Below are 20,827 nucleotides of genomic sequence, written 5' to 3'. Positions count from 1 at the left end.
GGGGAAGAGAGAAAAAAAGGTTGAGAGAAAGAGCTTTTGTAGAGACCGTTGAGATCCAGCGGTGTGCGAAGGGGAGAGGGGGGGGGAGAGAGGCATGATCCATCACCTTCTGGGGGGTGGGCTAAGACAGAGTTGTCTGTCTGACCCAGCGTGTCGGATAGCGTTGGGCAGGATCTGGAGCTCAGCCTCGAGTGATGGTGTCCCTAGGCTCCACAGGCACATTTTGAGAGGGGATGGCTATGCCTCGAGAGATCGTCGGGGGGAACGAATCACCGGGAAGCAGCTGCAAGTGCGCGGCGCCGTCACCGTGGACATGGAGAAGGGACGGGTGGAGCACGATGACGCTTGGGGGCGGGGGATGCTGGGAATGGTGACAGGATCCGATGAGGAGCGTGGTTGCTGCGATGCTCCGCTGGTCCTTGTCATTTTCCGGTGGTTTGGGACACTAACCGAGTAAGTGTTGAGCAAATAAGAAAAATGGAAAGGGAAAAAGGAAAAAAAAATTAAATAAAAGAGAAAAGAAAACAAGTAAAACAAAGCAAAGCTAAGAGGGGACACGTTCGTTGTACAGAAGATATTTGCCTCATCATAAGTAGTACCTCTCGACCCAAACGACTGTAGGGAGGTACTTAAGTGAAGTACTACTGCAACTCTGATAGATAGCTGCGTATATGCACTGCAATGCCCTGATAGACACCTTTTTTTCAAAGTAACATCCCTGGCTTGAGTGTACATTCTCTCGCATCCCCAAGCTATCGCAAACCTTAACACTATTAACCAAATGTCATGCATCGCGTGTCCCGTCACAGGGGTCCGCCGTTGGTGGCCGTTGGGCGAGAAGGGGTGAGTTAGCTGGTCAGTGGATCCACCAGGAGATGGCCCGGCGCCACTATTGAGTGGTTCCAATCTTTGGGACCCGCCAGACCATTTGGAACGAGCAAGTGGATCGTGTGGGAGCCCAATCTGCGATGGTCGGCATTGCCCAGTATGTACCTATGCACCCAGTGTGGCTAGGCGATGGCTAGGAGCTCTTTTCCGCGGTCCTGGGAGGCAACCGTTCTTGCTACACTATGTAGCACTATCGCAGGAAATAGCTAGACCAGCACTACTAGCTGGGATGGTTTGGATGGGCAACCACATGAGCTAGTCCCCGTTGAATTGGAGGAATACTGAGCATGACCTACGTCACTGGCAGCAATTGTGCTATGCCAATCGACCTAACACGAAAGCAAAAGGCAAAAGAAATGAACAGACTTTGATTACCAATGGTGACCTCAGCAGCTCGTGTCACGGTGATCTACTCTTCACCTTACAGGGGTCGGGGGAATTGCAAGTAAACAAACAAATTTTCAACGAAGAGTCTTCACCGCGAATTGACCTTAACGAAAGGTCAAAAGTGACAGGTCAGCAGTCCCACGATCGACCGGAAGAGTGGAAGGCCCGCCGATAGGAAGTTGCCCATCGCATGCATGAACGGCGATGGACGAAAAACTAGACTGGAGGGAGCTTCTGGACTCTGAGTCCATTTTTCGGGTCCATTTTCATTTTAGGACCCACCGGTGTTAGCGCCATTGCTTCCGCGTGACGAGAAGTGAAGATCGGTCTAGCGCGGACGCGGGTGCAGCGCGATGTGGATTCCGAATCCTTCGAGGAAACGGGGAAGAAACAATGGGCTGGCTGAGCTTTGGCTTGTGGTTTGTGGTTCGTGGTCCTTTCGTGCGATCATCGCCCGACGGCGTACCTGTGTCATATTAGGTAGTGAAGAAAGTACGAGGAGGAAACTCGGACAATTGTCTCAGGCAACTAGGAAGCAAGACTGCCGATCGGCCTGACAGCTTCTGTCGCTTTCTAGCTTGGCGGGGATCGATCGAGCCATCGATCATTTCCGACCTATCCCCGACGGCAGCAGTTGAAACTGTGAATTGCAACTATGTTATGTATACCTGGTACTTTGTAGACGGATGTGTATCTCGTACATTTGCAGTACATTTGCAGTGTGCTACTGCCATTATGTACAGGTATATTTCGTTACATCGCACGGTATCCGCAGCCGCCATTTCCAGGCAGCGAATCAGCATGCAGCCCGCTGAACAAATTGCGGTCGATAGATCCAGCGCTTCTGACTGGTCGGTCGGAGGCGATTTTCTCGCCTCGCATGTCCCGTCTCTGCAGCTATACCGCTTATGTACCTACCCTAGTACCCTAAGATGGGGTGGGAAGTACCCTAGAGGGGTATAAGCACTAGGCGCTGGAGGAAGGGTGGCTCAAACAGTTCCGCCGACTCGGGTCCGAGTGTCAATCGTCACCAAGGGGGCCTGTTTACTAGTACCGACTAAGGTTGGTGGTTGGGTAGGCAACTGGCCAAACTTTGGGTGGTCCCAGGTATCTGGTACATGGGTTGCCCGTTCCTTGGTTGACGGCCGCGGAGTACCGGTACTTTCACTAGCGACACTCTTAACTAGTGCACATTACGCTGTCAACTCACCAAGCTATCCATTCACTGAGATCCTTTCTCATCGAGTGTTGAGCATGGTATTGACCACTATTAGCCACGCTGTATAGTATACTCAATGGTATCGATTGATGAAATACTCGCCTTGCTTTCTTTCTTTATTTTTTTTTTTTATTTTTTTATTTTTTTTTTTTTTTTTTTTTTTTGGCACAGGCACCTACTCCAAACTCTCCCGTCTATGCAAATATCTCGTGTCCGCTGCAACCGCATCGCAAAAGAAACAGCCCCGATCAGCAAATCCAGAGTCTTTCTCCGTCTCGTATCCCTTTTTGGAAATTTAAGGAAGCCTTCATAATTAGGTCTTACCTGCTGCAAGTCATCGCCCCCTACGATCGCTCCCAAAATGCGAACAAGAAATCCGAACAATGACCTCGAGCACACCGAACAATGGCTAGAACCATCACATCCCCGTGCCTGCATCGCCCTGCAAGGCAGACTCGCCTGGTCGCAGTGCAATCACACGCGATCGGACGGATTGCCAACCGGACTGACAAAGTTCCTTTTCCATCCCGCAGTACTTGCTGTATGAATTTCTTTCATACTCGAACCACCCAGAGACGGTGACAATGACCCCTTATTCCACGCATACGCTTTTCCCCTTCCGGACTGCAGATGGTGACAGCGAGCCGGTCCGTCAGTGATCGTCGACCCACTTGTCACTATCAAGTCCGCATTTCGCCACTGGAAAAGTTAAGGGGGATGCACAGTCGATCTCTTTAGTTCAAATGGAATACGGAGTATCAATGCTCAGACTGGAGTATGAGACACTCCTATTCCACCATAGGCATGCGAAGAAATTGCTCCCGCTCTTGCTTACCTAGCTAAACTCAGGCCTACGCAAACCGAAACTCATTCTTCGCCTTCCCCCTGACTCCAACGTCAATCCTAAACAGACATCCACCATACCGAACGGATTGGGGCAGCCACTCATCATCTCTATCGTCCTTGGCAGACGTGATAAACAGCTCTGTCCCCACGAAGGCTGGACAGGTGGGATTGCGCGTAGGCAAATCAATCCTCGCAATCACCTTCCCCTCCGTGGACACGCGCAACACTTTGCCCCCGCCATAAATCGCTGTCCAGATACAGTCCTCCTCATCCATCACAAATCCATCTGGCTCAAGCGGCTCCCCAAGATCGAAATGCACGCGCCGGTTACTGATATCCCCCGTGGCTGCGTCAAAGTCGAAAGCGAAGATCTGGCCCGTCGGTGAATCGGTCAGGTACATAGTGTCATTGGCGAGGTTCCAGCCAATCCCGTTGGGGATCGTCACTGGGGCCAGCATGCGGTGCAAGCTGAGGTCCGGGTCCAGTCTGAAGAGCACGCCCTCTGGACCGGGCTTCTTGACTTTCGGGTCATTCATGGCGCCGGCCCAGAAGCGCCCGTGGCTGTCGATGGCGCCGTCGTTGAAGCGCATTCTACATAGCAATGTAAGCATGAGATCACATCTTAGACGCAGCTGCAAATCTGTACCCAGTGCAGTGCTGAAGTGGGTACTTACATCTCCGCCTTCCCCGGCTCTTCGCCCCAGGCTTCGGCGATGTAGGTCAGCTTCCCGGTGGACCGGTTCAGCCGAGCAAATCCATGCTTGGCCGCAACTATCAGCTGATCCTGATCCTCGGCAATGTTGGCCGTCACGCTGTATCCACTTAGCATATGGAATGACTCCATAAGGAACGGAGATGAAAGATGAACGCACCCGATGGAAGTCTCGGTGTCAATTACCCTCAGGGATTCGGGCCCACGTGCTAGATCGAGGCGGTACAGCTTGTGCTCCCAGATGTCGACGAAGCGAAACTCATTGTTGGCTGCATCGTGAAATGGGCCCTCGAGGAGTGTTCCCGCTATGTCGATATAAGGCTAGAGGGCGAGGCGAGTTAGTTTAGCATGTTCTCGGTATTTGATTGGTACGCCAAAGTGTCTGCAGGCGCATTTGCATTTCTTTTTCCTCGGCCGTATTCCTGACCGACAGACGCCGACAGGAAAAATGCAAATGCACCGCGTACAACGAATCAATGTACGATGGAGGGCGGATCTAACCACTTTGACCGTCCACGTCCGAATTTCAGACATGTCGATCACCCAATGCGTTTGAGAGAAGATCACGGAAAAAAGGAGGGGTCGCAATGGAGACACCGCTCTTTTGGAGAAGTGGAGGTCACACAGGGGAAGCTTGGGATGGGAACCCCTGTTCACGAAGGGGAAAAAGGTTGGCAGCGCCGATCGCGGGAAGAGACCGAGATGGACCAAGTGTAGCCAAAGAGTCAGGGTGAGGGTTGACTTGTTGAGGTAAAGGTCGAGGAAGAAAAGGGGGTTGAACACCGTCCAAGAACCCCCACAAAGGCCGACGGGGCTGGGGTCGGACTGGTATCAGTTTCCGGTGGACGAACCGGTAGGACGATTGACAAGGCGGCGCGGATCGTATCACCTTTGCCCTACTAGGCACCCTAAGATTGGTTAGCGCAGTAGATTGAATCGTTGTTGTTGTCGTCGTACCAAGGTACATACCCGGTAAATGGAGTGGCTTGACGGGAAATCGTAGGGTATTCCCGGGTCGATGCGGTGAGTGACAGTTCCACGCACTATTGACCGGTCCTGCAGACTGCCCCGGTTTTATATGCTCTGCAGGACATGAGCTGACAGGAAAAATCTAGAATATGAAATTGCCTGTCAGAATAGAATTATGATTCTTGCTTACACTTTTCAACGGCCTGTCTGTACAGGCCAAACTTCCTCAACGCCAAATAGGCATACAGTCAGTAGAGAGGGCAGGTACCTAGGTACCAGCTATCCAGACCTTCCCAAACCGCCCAAGCGCCCACATGACCAGCTCTCATATGCATGCATCTGCAAGAGATACATGTACGTGGTGGGCGCTAACTCATCCTGCCCGACCCCAGGCGCAAAATCGGGCACGTAGGACGGCCCAATCACCAAATTCCCCGTGCGAGCAAATCAGATAATTCATCTCACCTCTTTCCCCTCGACAACGCACAGCATTTGATGCACGAACCAGCCGCCTTGGGTTAAGAACCCAAGTCCGGCCCTGCAGAATCAGAATCCACAAGCCGAGATCACTTTTCTCGAGGTTCCCTCCGGGCAAAGTAAGCACGGGTGACGAAAAATTCGAACTGCATGCACCCTGGTTCGGGGCACGAGTAATAGCCCCAGAGCTTGGTCCAATTCACACCGCGATTGCTTGCCACTGGGGCTGTTGGGATCAGCACACGCTTCCAAATACCATTTTCACCGAGTCTTACAATCACGTCAGCGGTGATCCGTCTGGGCAAGGTCGAGGTGATGACTTTATTCTTCGTCATTCCTGCCTGGATTTGATGCGCAGTGCCTGTTCCATGTTGTATCCTTGACAGCAGCAATTCGCTTACATTTTGCTACGCAATCGTAATTGGCGGGTGTCTATGCAGCTCATCCCGTCTCTCGGGGATTTTGCCAGGTAGACTTGCATGCATTAGCTATCTATTCGCTGGCTTGTCTGGATAAGCAGGTGAAAACTTGCAAGTCGTTAGCTAGTACTTAGATACTCAGTAGTCGTAGCAGTTCGGTCTGAATCCTTCCTGAATACCGCGCCGAACACTCGCATCTATTGCAAGTGTAAGATGTACCATCAAACGTACCAGCTAATCAAACTTGAACCAGGCATAGTTCAAGGTTCACCTCGGCTCGGCTCATGCCGCGGGGAAGCAACGGCGGACGTGCGCACATGTACATTCCTGTACCTATACCCATACCCTGTACTCATACCCAAGAGCGCGGTGCAGCGTGCATTTGGTAGCGATGCCAGCAACCAGTTCATCGCAGTCAGCGCCAGCGCCAGCGCCCTGATGTCCTGTCTTGCATTGTGCTGTGCTGCACGACAACAAATCCAGCACGAATCTTGTTTCCCCGACGAATGAGCAGCACCATCACAAATTGCCGCAGTGTTGGGCATCAACCAACCTGCGTGCTGTCCCGATCCCCTGGCCGTATTTCGTGCGATCTCGGGTGCATCATACATACCCTTCCCATAGGGGATACCGTATATAGATAGTGTTTGGACGAGCTTCGGGTGGGTCGTACGCTTCACTATGCAGTGGCAACTGTGTCGAGCCGTCGATGGCCCGGGGGCTTGAATGGATCTTTTCGAAGGGATGTGTTTGATACAGGTGGTCTTTTTGTGATGCCAAGGCTTGTCAATGTTGGAGATTTTTGTGGGGATACACTGCCACAGACAGATGGTTTGCTGGCTGCTCGGTTTCTGGGGGCGAATCACGTTCGGTTGGTTGGGGGTTATTTTGATTGGCGGATTGTGTTTCATCTAGTGTTTTGTCTTCTGCGGGTGTTAGTGTCGTCAGTATTTTATCATAAAGATAACTGGCAGGCTGTAACTGTGGGTTGGGGTGGTATTCAAATGTTCGCATAAGGCAGCTGTCGATGTCGAAGGAAAGTGAGGGCTCGGGCCGCCAACGTGTCGAAACACGTGGATTGGGGTTACATGATCAAAGCATGTTTTGGTGCTGGCTACCTCTGTGATGGTTCGGCGTGATTCTTTTCGGCATGGGCTAGCCATTTGATATCCTTGAAGCACGCGACACGAGTAAAGCATCCTGAAACATTCTTGATTCAAGTGATACCTGCTACATTCCAGCAGCCGAGGGTAGAGGATACGGAGTGCAACTGGCCGACAGGCAAATCATGGCGATATCATTTGTCATAAACATAAGTGTCATCTAGATACATGAAAAGAAGCCGCTAATCACCATTCCAAGACTAAATTACAGACGGCAGCCCATGTTGACGTGAACAGCCTTGACCTGGGAGTATGCTTCCAGACCCGCCTCGCCAAGCTCACGACCAATACCGCTCTGCTTCACACCACCGAACGGCACCCGGAAATCGCTGTCATTGCTGCTGTTAATCCAGACCATACCGGCCTCAATTTCCGAAGCCACGCGGTGGGCACGCTCAATGTCGCGGGTGAAGAGGGCAGCGCCGAGACCGTAGGTGGTGTCGTTGGCGCGAGTGACAGCCTCCTCTTCACCAGTGAAGCTGGAGATCACGACGAACGGTCCGAACACCTCCTCGCGGTAGATACGCATGTTATCCTTGACGTTGGTAAAGATTGTTGGGGCGATGAAAAAGCCGCGGCCGTCGCCAACGTTCTTGTAGGGCTCGCCGCCAGCGGCGAGGGTGGCGCCCTCGGACTTGCCGGCTTCGATGTACGAGAGAACGCGGTCATATTGCGCTTTTGTGACCTGGGGTCCCTGGAAGGTATCATCCTGGAAGGGGTCGCCGACCTTGCTGGTGGAAGCGACAACTTCCTTGAACAGAGCGACGAACTTGTCGTAGACGGAGTCGTGGACGAGGATACGCGAAGTCGAGGTACAGACTTGGCCTTGGTTGTACATGATACCGATGTGAGCCCACTTGGCGGCCTGCTCGAGGTCGGCGTCCTCGAAGACAACCAGCGGCGACTTGCCACCAGTCTCGAGGGTAATGTTCTTCAGAGTGCCGGCGGCCATCTTCATGATCTCGCGCCCAGTGATGGTCGAGCCGGTGAAGGCGACCTTGTCAACGTCAGGGTGCTGCACCAGCGCGGCACCGGCGACACGGCCGTGGCCGTTCAGAATGTTAATGACACCGGGAGGAAAACCAGCCTCCTTGATCAGGTTGCCCAGGTACAGAATGCTGAGCGGGGTCTGCTCGGCAGCCTTCATGACGATGGTGTTGCCGCAGGCCAGGGCCGGACCCAGCTTCCAGGCGGCCATGGCCAGAGGGAAGTTCCAGGGAATAATTTGGCCAACGACACCAATGGGCTGGCGCAGAGTGTAGGCGAACTTCTGGGGAGTGGTGCCAATGGTCTGGCCAAAGGACTTATCGGCCCAGCCGGCGTAGTACCGCAAGGTGTTGGTGACCTCGCCGAGGTCATCGTTCAGCGAGACCTGGTAGGGCTTGCCTGTGCCAAGTCAGTCACTATTCTCAAAATTTTTTTATTTCTCCCAAGCTACCGGCTTAAGAGTGACAGTCCATGTTCACGTGTCACTCACCGTTGTCCCAAGTCTCAATAGTCGCCAGAGTCTCTTTGTGCTGCTCGATCAAGTCGGCCAACTTCAACATGAGGGCGCCGCGGTTGGTAGCAGGCAGCTGCTTCCAGGAAGGATCCTTCAGGGCCTTGCGAGCAGCCTTGACGGCGGTATCGACATCCTCCTCGCCGGCGGCATAGACGGAGGTGATTTCCGCTTCGTTGCTGCAACAAAGTCAACTATTGTCCACATTTCCAACCAAACATCAATTGCCCAGTAAAACTTCGAAGAGGTCCGCGGCACGTACGATGGGTTGATTGAGGCGATCTTCTCGCCCGACTTGGATGCAACAAACTCGTTGTTGATGAAGAGGCCAATGGGCTGGGCGTAGGAGCGCCCGTTCGGGGCAACCAGCTGCACGGAGAGGTTCGACATGACGGAGTAGAAGCGACGAGTACCGGGGGTCGAGAACAAGCGCAGAGACCGAAGAGTGAGGGAGCAGCTCAGCATTGGGGACGTGGCAGAGGGGTGGTTCTTAAAAGCGCTGCAGCTCCGCTCCACTCCGTCGACTCCGGTCTCCCCGCGATAAGATACGGCCTCGGTGGGCTCTCGGGTACACTTACTCTTCGCGGGCAACCACCAGAGAACCATGTCTGCGCCGCCTGCATTCCTGGTTGGCTGCCCGCGCCGTCGCTGCTCTGGACCAGGCTAGTTGGGGCAAGTCTGCTGGCCGAGGCCTCGAGACTTTCCCCATTCGGCCCTGTGATCCATTGTGGCCCGCATCATGCATGTCGGCTTCGTGCAGCTGCGGGGATCGACAGCCACGAGGCTCACTGCAGAAGAATGGAGAAGGAGAAGGAGAAAGAGAAGGAGACTACGGGGACAACTGGAAGTTTAAGTTTCAGAATAGCTTATGCCTTTCCCGCAACGCCAGATAATGATAGAGGTCCTGAAAATAGTACACAAAAGAAATCCTGTCAAGGCGGCAAAATATCGAAGCCACAGACCCTCGACGAGGCCGTGGTTGAAGATATTTACTTTTCGGCGTTGCTCTCCTCGTCGGATTCCTTCTCGGCATCGGTATCCTTCTCGGTGCCGGGCGCGTTGAGGTCGGCATCAGGGTCCTCGCCCGCCAGCTCGAGGATGAACCGCCATTGTGCCGGTGTCACAGAGGAAACGCTCAGTCGCGATTGTTTGATGGTTTGTAGGTTTTTGAGGGGCTTGCCGGGCTCCGCGTTGGCCTTGAGGTCGTGAAGGGTGACCTGCTTGTTGAACTTACGGCGGAATTCGACGTGTACCACAGACCACTTGGGATCATCGCGCTTGGACTTCGGATCATAGTATGGGTGCTTCGGGTCGAAAGCAGACTCTAAAGGGGAAACAATTGTAAGGAGGATATCTTATCTAGAAAGGTCAAAATGTGCGGACGAACCATCGGTTGAGTGCTCTTGCACAATCTCCATCGCGCCGACCACGCCCGGAGTCTTGCAGTTAGAGTGGTAAAACAATGCGTAGTCACCCTTCTTCATGTCCCGCATCAAGTTTCGTGCTATCGTTCGTTAGCCCGTCGACTTCTTTAGTTTCGCCGTCATCAATGCGAGCGCTTACCAACAGCGTTGCGAACGCCTGGAAATCGATTAGTCAAAGAGCTTGCAGAGAAATTGCAGGCGCACATACCATCCCAGGGCTCCGGCTCCTTCGCGGCAGCTAAATCATCGATGGAAAACTTCACGTCAACGCCCTTCTCCAAACGCGACTCGGGCTCCGCCTTCATCAACCAGTATGAGCGGCCAGTAGCGTGGTTGGGAATGGGTCCAGTCGTGGTCTCTTCATCCGGATCCGCCTTTGCATCGAAGATACTGGGCTCGTCATTGGCAGGTAAGCTCTTGCGGGGACGTCCACGGCCATCCTTCTTCTTGGGTGTCGCTGACGGCGTCTCGGTACCTATGAGGTAAAGCTTAGAGTCAGCTCATTTTCGCGATGAGAAGCTCAGTTACAAAATACCTGGCTCCTTGCGGGGTCTACCGCGACCCTTCTTAGGACCAGCTGAAGAGGTAGCAGCTTTTGCGGCAGCAGCAGCAGCTTCCGCTTCGGTCAGGACCTTCTTAGGACGACCACGGCCACGTTTGGCACCATCGTTCACTGCCTTGGGTGTTGCGGCCTCAGGGTTCTTGCGAGGACGACCACGACCTCTCTTCTCACCGGTCTGGGGCGTAATGGCATTGTGAACCTGTGCGTCGCGGTGTGAGCGAGATAGGCTCGATGTGGAACCCTCGGTGGGTTGATGTGATGGAGCTCCGGCGATCAGCAGAATCGCGCCCTCGGGGTCAATAACTTACGTCGGGGGTGGACTGACCAGCATTGTCACCGGCCGGCGACGAGGCGCGAGCTCGTTTCGCGGGAGTTTTGATATCCGCACTGGATGCCTTCGTGGCGTCGGCCTTGCGCTTCGGCATTTTGGAGTTCGGGAGATGAGCGTCCTGCACGGTTAGGGGGTAAATTGGAGTTGAATGTAATGAAAGTGTCGAACGAGTGTGAGTTTAAACAAGAGATGAGCTTCCTTTAGCTTCTGCGCAATACTCTGCGCCTCGAACGTCAAGTAGCTGGCAGCTCAGCCTGGAAACTGGGGATGCTTAACTTTTGTTTGGCAGGCGAAGCTCGACGCGACGTGGGTCCAGCCAGATCCGCACGTGACACACTGCCTCGACGGGGGTCTTCTGAATATTAGTACTAGCATTACGCTCATCGAGAGTATATAATCGAGGAATTCGTCAATTTGTCATCTTTTTCATACATAGATTCATATTGTACAGTTCAGCGAATTGGCGTTGCAAAAGCTAATCCACTCTTGATGAAGCTGTTGAGATGAGGGATAGGATCTGGAGGGAATCGCCTAAGCCAGCAATGAAGGAATATTGAAGATATCTAATAATCTAAGATAACCCCTGAGTGGAAGTGTACTATACACACTTCCCGAAGGTCCGCGTTACTGTATAAGGCTAGTGCGACTCAGGGAGGACGGCATAATAGCCCTCATGGCCGCCGCGGCATTGAAGACTGCTGAAAACTCAACAGAAGCTCCAGTTGGGATCTATCACGCCCATCAAAATATATATCTTACTTGATCACAGCACCAGTTGACCAATTTCCATTTCTTCAATGTCATAATTGGAATGCGCTATTTCCGACAGGAGAAAGCAGGATGTTGCTGACTGGAGAAATTTCGCAGCGAAACTCATAGCTTTCATGGGCTTGGAGGTGTGTACTTTTCGCATGAACCCATCAGCAACGTCCCAGAACCAGCCGTGGTCGATCAAAGGGCCATTTAATAGACCGAAACCCCGGCTTTTTCATTGCTTTTCTGCCTCTCTCTGGATCCAGTCTTCCTCCCAGAGCCTCAAGAGCCGATCAGCAAAGGAAGACATTATCAGTTAGTGGCGATAAGGCTATGATTCCAGAGTCAGGCCGATGTAAATGTTCATGGAGCTTCTCGAGCACACTAGTGAGACCTTCGATTGCCTCTTGTAGTGCCATGATATCATCTTTTGCGTCTTTCACGTCCCCGACATAACAGCTGCAGAGCTTCGCAACGACACCGCCCAGCTTGATGATACAAGCCTCGCTATTCGCCGTACTGATGGACTCCATTTTGCCTTAGTGATGGCAAGAGGCACCCAGCGGACAAGCACATCGTCAGCGGCGAAATGAGGGGCAACCACGAGAACGCCTAGTAGGGGCTTGTATTAGTCTGCCCATGCAGTTCCACAGAGAATGTGATAATCGTGCAGTGCTTGTGGCAGGGGGATGTGTAGGGTGGGTTTTCTTCGCTCCGCGGTTGCCTCGTCGGTCGCCGCGATGGCCGCGGGGCAGTCATGGAGCAAATCAAGACTAGCCTGTTCTGGCCAAGCTGATCTTTCTCCCTTAGTTCACCTGGGGTATTACTCCTCATCGATTGCGGCTGAAAAGGTTCCACTCTTAACACCCTCGACAGACTGATCATTTCTATCAACGAGCCTCCGATCTGAACGACGATACACGATGGCATCCACTCCGTACACCACTATGTGCACAGAAGTCTACGCGGAATTTATGGATGAGTTCCAGTTGAGAGAGGATGGACAACGCAGATTCGCGATACGTGGAACGGCAAAAGAGGTGCTGCATCGTGAGAAATTGCTGCGTTTTTTCAGATGTCTGAACCTACCCAGAGATGCCCACCTGGGTCCCAGCGACACGACCCAGGAAATGCAACTTGCCAGGAAATTTGAGAAGAAAAGTCTGCATGAGTTTTTGGCTATTCTTCTGTTCTCTTGCTGTGACATTGAAGCCGCGCAGAAATTCATAAGGAAGGTTCTCTTGACAGAGTCTTGGTCCGTGGAAGCATGCTCGCTACCGGCGAATGAAAACACCTTGAGAGAACTATTTGAGGATCGAACAGCGGCCGATCAGTTTCTTTCTCAACAAGCCATATTCTGCCCTGTCGTCATCGAGAGAGGGAAGGAGATTGCTGTCCCAAGTCTTGATCGGCGAAGACTTCCCTATGTGGAGACAGAATTTCTGGGTAGGGGAGCTTTTGGTACAGTTTACAGGGTGAAAGTTGCGAGAGGCCATTTTCGTGATTCGGATTATTCCAGTGACAAGCCAACTGAACTTGCACGAAAAGACTACGAACTTGTCGGGGGCGATTCTAGACCAGGAACAGCTGGGTTTGCGGGAGACCACGAAATCATGAAGACGATTATTTCGCTGGACAAAAAGTGCGACAACATAGTTGAAAGCCTCGGCAGTCTTGTCATTGACTCATCGACCTACAGTCTGTTTATGCCTCTGGCACTCTGCGATCTTAAGCAGTACATGACGAATCATCGCCGCAAGAAACCAAAAACGAAAGCCGAGAAAATGGCTTTCATCCAGAGCGCTAGGGGGCTGGCAAATGGCCTGGAGTTTCTACACGATGGAATGATGACCAAGGACGGCTATAATCTTGTTTGTTACCACATGGATTTGAAGCCTGACAATGTCCTAATCTTCCCTGAAATCACTGCCGACGGTGAGAAGCATATTTGGAAAATCAGTGACTTTGGAATGTCACACGTCAAGTATCGTCGGCGAGGCGAAAAAGATAAGAAAAAAGAAAGTGTCAAGGACTTCAATCGCTGGTTTGCTCGGCACCCGCAGATGGAACCGCAAGCACGGCCACAGGATAATTCAGTTTCGGGCGTGGTCAACCAACGAGGCGACGGCACTTATCTGGCACCAGAGTCTATGACAAACTTCCCTATCCTGAACACAAGCAGTGATGTATGGTCCTTGGGGTGCATCATCAGTGTTGTATTTGCCTACTTGGAGGAGGGTGCCAACGGCGTGGCAGAATATGCGAATAACAGACTGACCCATACCAAAGCGGGCGGAGTCGATCGATTCTTCCTCCGCAAAAATGGGGGCTCCCGGCCTAAGGTTAATCATCCGGTCGTCAAAAGATGGCATAGCTATCTAATTGAAAAAGCAATGTACCGAAGCAAGACCGAGGGGAGGGCTGTGGAGCTCATCTTGAGGTTCTTGGAAGACTCCGTATTCCAGGAGCAACCGAAGCGATGTGATGCCCGCGAACTGGAGCGGAAGCTTCTACGAGCTTGGGAAATGTACAAAGAAGTGCCTAACCTTCTGCAGACTGATGGAAGACAGTCTAGCTTTGACAACTTCTTACGAGGCACCGGAATTCGAAGAACCACTTCCATCGAAGAACATGCAGAGAGCGAACTTATTGAAACGTTACGCATCAGAGAGTCCGAACCCTTCAAAGGGTCCGAAATATCCCCTGATGGATCTGCTGTCGCATTTTGGACGAATTCGAGAATATTTCTGTATAAGATTCAATTTCCTTCATTGACAGGAATGAGCATGATGAGAGCAGCCTCCTGGGAGCTAAGCAATGACAAGAGAAATTTCATATTGAAGAGCGTCGGCTTAACAGAGAGATACCTGGTGGCCTCGGTATCGGGCAGCTTTCAGGTATGGCGGTAATTGGGAATCTTCTATTATGAAGTGATATCTAACGATTCTCACCAGTTCTTTCTTTTCGACCTGGAAAGAACACCCCCACCAGATGGTGAACTCGGAAATCCAATTCCAGTTGATCATAAACATCTTCCTGAAATCTCCAAGCTAGCCATTTCCCCCGATAGCGAAACGATTATATTTCTCCTGCGGAATCACAATGTGAGGTCCGAATCAGCACTTCTTTATCGCGCTCCCACAGAAGATACAAGAAACCATCAATCAATTCGAGCAATGCATAGAATCAATTGCTCAGCAACACAAATCACCAACATGGCGTTTTCAACAAACGATGACCTCTACTATGTTGTGTTGCCAGATCCTTTAGTCTATAACCACGGGCATGAAGTATCCATTTTCCACGTGTCCCTAAGAGAGGGTTGTCTCAATCAACTCAAGATACAGACCGGGGTAAGTTAAAAAGAAATTTTAAGGCACGATTCAGCTCTAAGTCAACTCTAGGAGCCGGGAAATCATGGAACTGTGGGCCTTTTCACAACCTTCGTCCCTTATCCTCGGGAGCCAGACCGATGTGTGGTTGATACACGCGAGAAAAGAATACGCGATCAGACTATGTCCCAAAAGAAAAGCACCGACTCCCAGTATGATATAAAGAATTATCGAATTTTGAAAATCATGATGAGCCACGGACACAACAGGATTATCGCAGTCGGGCGACCTGTGGCGAGTCACAAAATGCTCCTGTTAGAATTGGTGGATGTACCCCATAAGGCCCCCAGGGAATACAAAGTTATGGAAATAGTTTTCCTTCAGGGGATATCCTCCGAAGATGACTTTAAAGAGCGACTCTGTGGGAATCCAGGCGAGGAATTTGTTCTTTTAGCCACTTTGACTGCGGAAAACCAGCGTGCAGTCTACAAGATCCGCCTCCCGCCTATTGGGTCTTCGCTGCGCACTTAAATTGAGTACAGATTTCGAAATATGAATAAAGACAATGGAATACCAACTTGATTAGGCTTGATATGCATGCATCTCGACGTCTCTGTTTGAAACATCTGTTAAACTCATTCTCAGGGTCTGTGTGCTCCATCGCGGAAAAGCAATAAATTTCGGCATCAGCCTTTGGTACATCTTTCCGTCGTGGTTAAGCAACCAATGGTATATCGAAAATGTGGCACCTGTCAAGACAACCGTGGAAACCACAAATATCCATATCATGGGTGTTACGATGATGCTGTTGCTTTCTTTATCCATATCGAAAAAGTTCATGCCGAAAAATGTCTACGTGGAGAAGAGTCATTAGCTTCATTCGATAATGCCAGCGGAAGACTCAACTCCAAAAGCAAAATACTCACGGCAATGAAAGACGCCGGCAGATAGAGCAAAGTCAGCGTCGTGATGAAAACGGCCGACTTGTTCAGCTGGATCATGTTCTGGTTTTGCTCCTTGGCAACAACCTGATCCCGGAACAAGACAGTATCGGTCAACAGTTGTGAAATTGAATTTATCCGCTTCTCCAGCTGCTTGGCATTCTGTGCGTTGGACCGGCACTGCCGCGAAATATTTTTAAGAGTGTGGTATCCATTCTGAGCCTCGACTGGCTGGGAATGCGATTTATAAAGTTCGGAACATTCGTCGATGAGATTCAATGCTGAGTCCAAATTTGCAGTGGAAACATGCAGCCGTGAAATCAGTTGAGTCAAGGATTGCAACTCGTTGAATCCCAAACCCAGAGGTTCTTCGATATTCGTACCGAAGACGGGTGTTGAAATGTCGAGGAAGCGCGCTTCCAGATCAGCAAAATACATCCTCCACGCAGGAAGATAAGTTGAGAACAACACACTGTGAAGCCAGAAGGGATCCCCAAGAGCTTCCTTCTGTTGTCCCCGCATCATTTCCGCTATCTTGCAGTGTGCCTGAGATTTGGGAGTGGGGTTGAACAGCACCCAGGTTCCCTGGTGTGTTATCATGTCGTACTGGTGGTAGACACCGGTCTGCCGCACCGACCATCGCTCATAGTCCGTCGAAAACTCGGGATAGCGAATTGTATATGATGTCTCTGGTGATTTGAATCCATCAGCATCGCGTCCGACCCTGAACTATTGTTGAAGGAAGTGATACCCAACTTGGACCCCACACAGCATTGATTGAATGCGGAACAAGCCCCTCTTTCAATATCTGTTCCGCGATCATAAAAGTATGTCGGTAGCTCTGCGAAAGCGGTGCCGAATTCATGCTCCGTCCCAACAAGGTTGATCATAGGCTTGGTTACCTGAAGAGGACGTCGGGAGTTACGTTGACAAATCGAGCTGTATTCCTTCAGCCACCGTCCGCCACCACTAAAGCTTATTGCTTAAGTTATGGGTCTTACATGAGACGCGTCTTATATGACTGCCTATCAAATGACTTAAAGTGATTGCGAAGCTCATCGAATCGAAAAATCTCAGCTTGGGGGGTGGCTTCGAGCGTGACGTTGGGCCGTGAGGGATATCGATGATTTGCAGGGGTGTTTGCACAGGCTCCTTGATGCCATCAACACAGTAAGTTCCAAAAAGCGCCATGATAAATTTGAAAAAGGCGATAGAAGACAGAAGGATAAGACACGCAGCAAGAAGGATGATTGATTAATATTCTACCGGCAAGGCAGATTATGATGGCTGGGCAAGCAAGTTCGCCTCAGTCATGCAGCACGCAGCGCCACGCTCGCGCCCCACCCTTTCACGCCGCTACCTTGAGTTGATTGTCATGGTGGGAGCACGGCCGATTTCTAGGCCTATTTGTCACGGGCGGAGCTGAAACCGTCAGCGTGTTATGTCCCTCTTATTCCGGAGGGACCTTAAATTTCTCACTTGAGTTCGTTCTGGATCGAATTCGTTGATCAGCCAAGAGTAATGTGACAAAAGAATGGTACATCTTACAGCTGCGACCCTTCTTGGAGCCGTAAAGGACCACACATCATTCTTCATCTGAGTGAAATCAGCCTTGCGCCCGACTTCCTGCAGGGTCCAGACGACTACCTGTATGTTAAACTCTTTTCGTCCTGGAAAGAGTTTCTCAAGCGTCCTTTGCAGGCTTGGCCGTCGAATGTAATTTGAATCGACATCGTTCTTAACTTGGTTCTGTTCAGGGTTGTCGGCCATTGCGTTGGTATGTTCTGACTGCAAATAAGAGTGACGTCGAAGCGCCTCTCTATGTGCGGAGAATCTGAGAACCCCACCTTTTTACAAGTCGTGCGGCTGAAATATGAGGGCACACCACATTCGAACACAACCCGGGTCGCACACAGCCCCTGGGAGACGCAGGGTGGACACACTGACGGTAGGCAAACACCTGCATGGTCCCTGCATGGTCCTTATCGTGCGAATGAAAACGAGAATTAATTTCTCCCTGTGTTCCGAGGGGCTCAACCACCGCCAATCAGTCCAAAATGAGGCGTTCTAGGAAATGATCTTAGGCACCTGCAGCGCCCGGGTGATATAGCAGCAGCATTACGAGTGGAGCGGGGGCAAAGCAATGCCCGACTATTTGCTTTTGCCAGCCCGGGCGCACACGAGCTGCGGCTCATGAACATCATGTTTCATGTATGGTATTTCTTGCGTCGTGTTTGCACCGTGGGATGCGTGCATCAAATTCTCTCACCCAACAGAAATGACCGAGGAATTTGAATGGCCAGACTGGGTACTGAGTGGTTTGAGGAATGCTAGTATTGGGAATATCCGTGATATCAGCAGCCGTCCCGATCGTGAAGATGACGAAGGGCAATTGAATCGTGATCACACGTCGAGCATTGAGCTTCAGAGGCAGTCACCGTTACGCCTTTCATCTTCGCCGCGTCCATGGAGCACCCTAGAGCCTGAGACTGGATCAAGCCAGACTGATATCCCCAAGCCCGAGGATGCTGGTCTTCCACTTCACGGCGAACTACGTGTGAACCCAGCTGTGTCAATCCACGAGACACCTGCACCGAATACCACGGTCAACAGAAAATTAAAAGGGATACACCTTTTTGTATGAACAAAAACGAAGTTGACATCCCTTAATTCTCTTACCACTGGGCTAATTTGTTCCTATTTCCCAGATGATTACAGTCAATGCAACACTTGGAACAGGTCTCTATTGGCGTGGAGGCCAGATGCTTGAAGTCGGCGGTCCGCTTGTTGTTCCCCTTGCGTTTCTTGTGATAGGAGTCCTGGCATGGGCTGTGATGCAGTGCATCACGGAGATGCTGTGCATCTGGCCGATACCAGGTGCGCTACCAGTCTATGTGGGCGAGTTTGTGGACGAAGAGCTTGGAATTGCCGTTGGAATTGCATACTGGTGCAGTATTAACGAGTTTCAGACTTGAAATACGAGAAAAGTAGCTGACCATGATCTTTCAGGTTCAATTACGCGATGTCTTTCTCGACCTTACTTCCAGCTTCTGCAGGAGAGCTCCAATTTTGGAACAGTATCAACGGAAACAAGGGTATTCTGGGCGGGGTCATCTACTTGTGCATTCCCCTTGCCCTAGTACTCATCAACATGTTAAAGGTCGAGGTACGGATAACCTTTTGCTCCACTTCCTATCAACGTACTGAAGCTTTGGACAGTATTTTGGCACTTTCGAACTATTCACTGGTAGCATGAAGATGCTTTTCTTGGCGATAATCATCGCATTCCTCATTGCAATTAATCGATCAGGTAGACATGGACGAATTCTCTATCTTTCAGGTTCTTGAAACTAAATCCTTACAGCTGGGTTCGGAGGAGACGAGCCAATTGGCACTCGCTGTGAGTCAACTCATGCCCTTCTACCTGTTTATTCTCATTGAGTGGGTGCAAAGGCTAAAATAAGGCAGACTGGGCTAATCCAATAACCTTCGACACAAAAGCGACTCATAATTGGGGCATTGCATTCCTGTTTGTACCCATTCTGTCCCGGAATACGTCAATATAATGCTAATCTTTTAGGGTCTGCATATCGATAGCTACGTTCGCCTATGTCGGGATTGAAGTGGTCGCAGCATCTGCTCTTGAAGCAAAACCAGCGAAGCCACGACATGACCCTATAAAAGAGACCGGGCCAGGGGCCACCTGTCCGCCAAAGGCAGCCGGCATCGACAGAACTATCAAATTCTCTGCCATCTTCATGTCTGTGATTATTGCGGCCGCCTATACTATCACTGGGTTTCTCAGCACACTAGACATACCTCGATCCCACTGCGGTCTTCCCACTCTGAGCTGGCTGTCGGCGGATGATAGCCTGCAAGCAAATTGCGCATTTTCTGGAAGCAATGCAGCACTGGTCATCATCGCCGCAGAGTCCAATATCCCTCACTTGCCAGATATCTTTAATTGCTTCTTGGTTTTCACGTGCCTGACAGCTGCCAATACGAATTTGTACATTGCGTCGCGTGCTCTTTTCGGTTTGGCGAGTAGGTTAGAGGGGGACAAGAACCTGCGCTGGCACTTACGGATCTGTGCGTGGTTTGGCAAAACTAACGATCACCGAGTTCCTTTACGGGCTCTGCTTTTCTCTGCGCTTGTCTTCTGGTGGATACCTTATTTGCATTTGATCGGGGGTGTTGAAGACTCGGATAACGTGAATCGGGTAAGTATATTAGCAAAATTATTCAAACTTTTGCTCTCGGAGTTAATGAGATAAACAAGTTCGTGGAAGTTCTGAGTCAAATCACTTCCGTTGGGACATTAATCGTCTGGGCTTGCGAATGTCTTGCTTTCATCCGTTTTTATAAATGGTTTGTTATCCATACATCCCATCCGATTACATTAGCTGACTATAATCAATCCTTAAAGCATCGATGAGCACAGAGAGTATCTCATCGAAGAAAATGTGTCCTACGTGCAAAGATGGAATACGGCAGATGCACAGAAATATTGGGAGTACCCGTATCGCAGTCATGCACAGCCCTTTCTGGCATATGTGGCCTTTGTCGGATGCATTTTTATTCTGATCGTCGCTAATGGTGCGGCATTATGGAATGGGTTTCATCTGTTACCATTTCTTTCCTCCTATCTTCCGGTAGGTGGCATGGTACATGCACATTACCATATTACCCAGTAGCACTGACGTTAGATTTTCTTTTCACTTTTTAGATTATAGCGTTTCTTTTACTGTGGGCTTTGCTTAAGCTGGATCGGGATGCAAACTGGTCTTTTGTCGATCTTTCAGATCAGAGAAGGGTGGCTGAAAAGTTACGCGGCTTGAATTACTTCCGATACAGTGTATCCTAGTCAGGATCAAAATGATGATTATCTTAAATTAGAAGCTAAGAG

General features: G+C 50.8%; 7 protein-coding genes across 7 annotated transcripts; 2 read left to right on the top strand and 5 right to left on the bottom strand.

Annotated features, from left to right (window-relative positions):
* Positions 1-3,345: 3,345 nt before the first annotated feature.
* Positions 3,346-4,586, bottom strand: N7532_009290 (SMP-30/gluconolactonase/LRE family protein; the record flags this gene model as incomplete). The annotated part of the gene is made up of 4 exons (XM_056621781.1): positions 3,346-3,931; positions 4,015-4,152; positions 4,213-4,373; positions 4,554-4,586. 4 exons carry the CDS (start codon positions 4,584-4,586, stop codon positions 3,346-3,348), a joined length of 918 nt encoding a protein of 305 aa, XP_056472587.1.
* A 2,699-nt stretch (positions 4,587-7,285) lies between these two features.
* N7532_009289 (aldehyde dehydrogenase family protein) lies at positions 7,286-9,043 on the bottom strand (the record flags this gene model as incomplete). Its single annotated transcript, XM_056621780.1, has 3 exons — positions 7,286-8,466; positions 8,558-8,757; positions 8,841-9,043. 3 exons carry the CDS (start codon positions 9,041-9,043, stop codon positions 7,286-7,288), a joined length of 1,584 nt encoding a protein of 527 aa, XP_056472586.1.
* Positions 9,044-9,567: 524 nt separating this feature from the next.
* N7532_009288 (EVE domain-containing protein) lies at positions 9,568-10,989 on the bottom strand (the record flags this gene model as incomplete). Its single annotated transcript, XM_056621779.1, has 6 exons — positions 9,568-9,902; positions 9,966-10,082; positions 10,142-10,159; positions 10,211-10,477; positions 10,538-10,763; positions 10,873-10,989. 6 exons carry the CDS (start codon positions 10,987-10,989, stop codon positions 9,568-9,570), a joined length of 1,080 nt encoding a protein of 359 aa, XP_056472585.1.
* A 952-nt stretch (positions 10,990-11,941) lies between these two features.
* On the bottom strand, positions 11,942-12,181 carry N7532_009287 (uncharacterized protein; the record flags this gene model as incomplete). The annotated part of the gene is made up of 1 exon (XM_056621778.1): positions 11,942-12,181. The coding sequence occupies one exon, from the start codon at positions 12,179-12,181 to the stop codon at positions 11,942-11,944; it is 240 nt and encodes a 79-aa protein (XP_056472584.1).
* Positions 12,182-12,571: 390 nt separating this feature from the next.
* Positions 12,572-15,511, top strand: N7532_009286 (uncharacterized protein; the record flags this gene model as incomplete). The annotated part of the gene is made up of 3 exons (XM_056621777.1): positions 12,572-14,545; positions 14,603-15,001; positions 15,053-15,511. The coding sequence occupies 3 exons, from the start codon at positions 12,572-12,574 to the stop codon at positions 15,509-15,511; spliced, it is 2,832 nt and encodes a 943-aa protein (XP_056472583.1).
* Positions 15,512-15,562: 51 nt separating this feature from the next.
* On the bottom strand, positions 15,563-16,695 carry N7532_009285 (Mg2+ transporter protein CorA-like/Zinc transport protein ZntB; the record flags this gene model as incomplete). The annotated part of the gene is made up of 3 exons (XM_056621776.1): positions 15,563-15,832; positions 15,907-16,645; positions 16,673-16,695. 3 exons carry the CDS (start codon positions 16,693-16,695, stop codon positions 15,563-15,565), a joined length of 1,032 nt encoding a protein of 343 aa, XP_056472582.1.
* A 1,504-nt stretch (positions 16,696-18,199) lies between these two features.
* N7532_009284 (uncharacterized protein) lies at positions 18,200-20,615 on the top strand (the record flags this gene model as incomplete). The annotated part of the gene is made up of 9 exons (XM_056621775.1): positions 18,200-18,559; positions 18,630-18,868; positions 18,931-19,087; positions 19,141-19,231; positions 19,286-19,321; positions 19,390-19,450; positions 19,502-20,141; positions 20,201-20,289; positions 20,348-20,615. The coding sequence occupies 9 exons, from the start codon at positions 18,200-18,202 to the stop codon at positions 20,613-20,615; spliced, it is 1,941 nt and encodes a 646-aa protein (XP_056472581.1).
* Positions 20,616-20,827: the final 212 nt, after the last annotated feature.

Source organism: Penicillium argentinense (genome assembly GCF_028826775.1).
Source record: "Penicillium argentinense strain IBT 30761 chromosome Unknown utg000009l_segment0_segment0, whole genome shotgun sequence".
NCBI lineage: Eukaryota > Fungi > Ascomycota > Eurotiomycetes > Eurotiales > Aspergillaceae > Penicillium > Penicillium argentinense.
The sequence above is the reverse complement of the archived record's forward strand: the minus strand, read 5'-3'. Positions and strand labels throughout refer to the sequence as shown.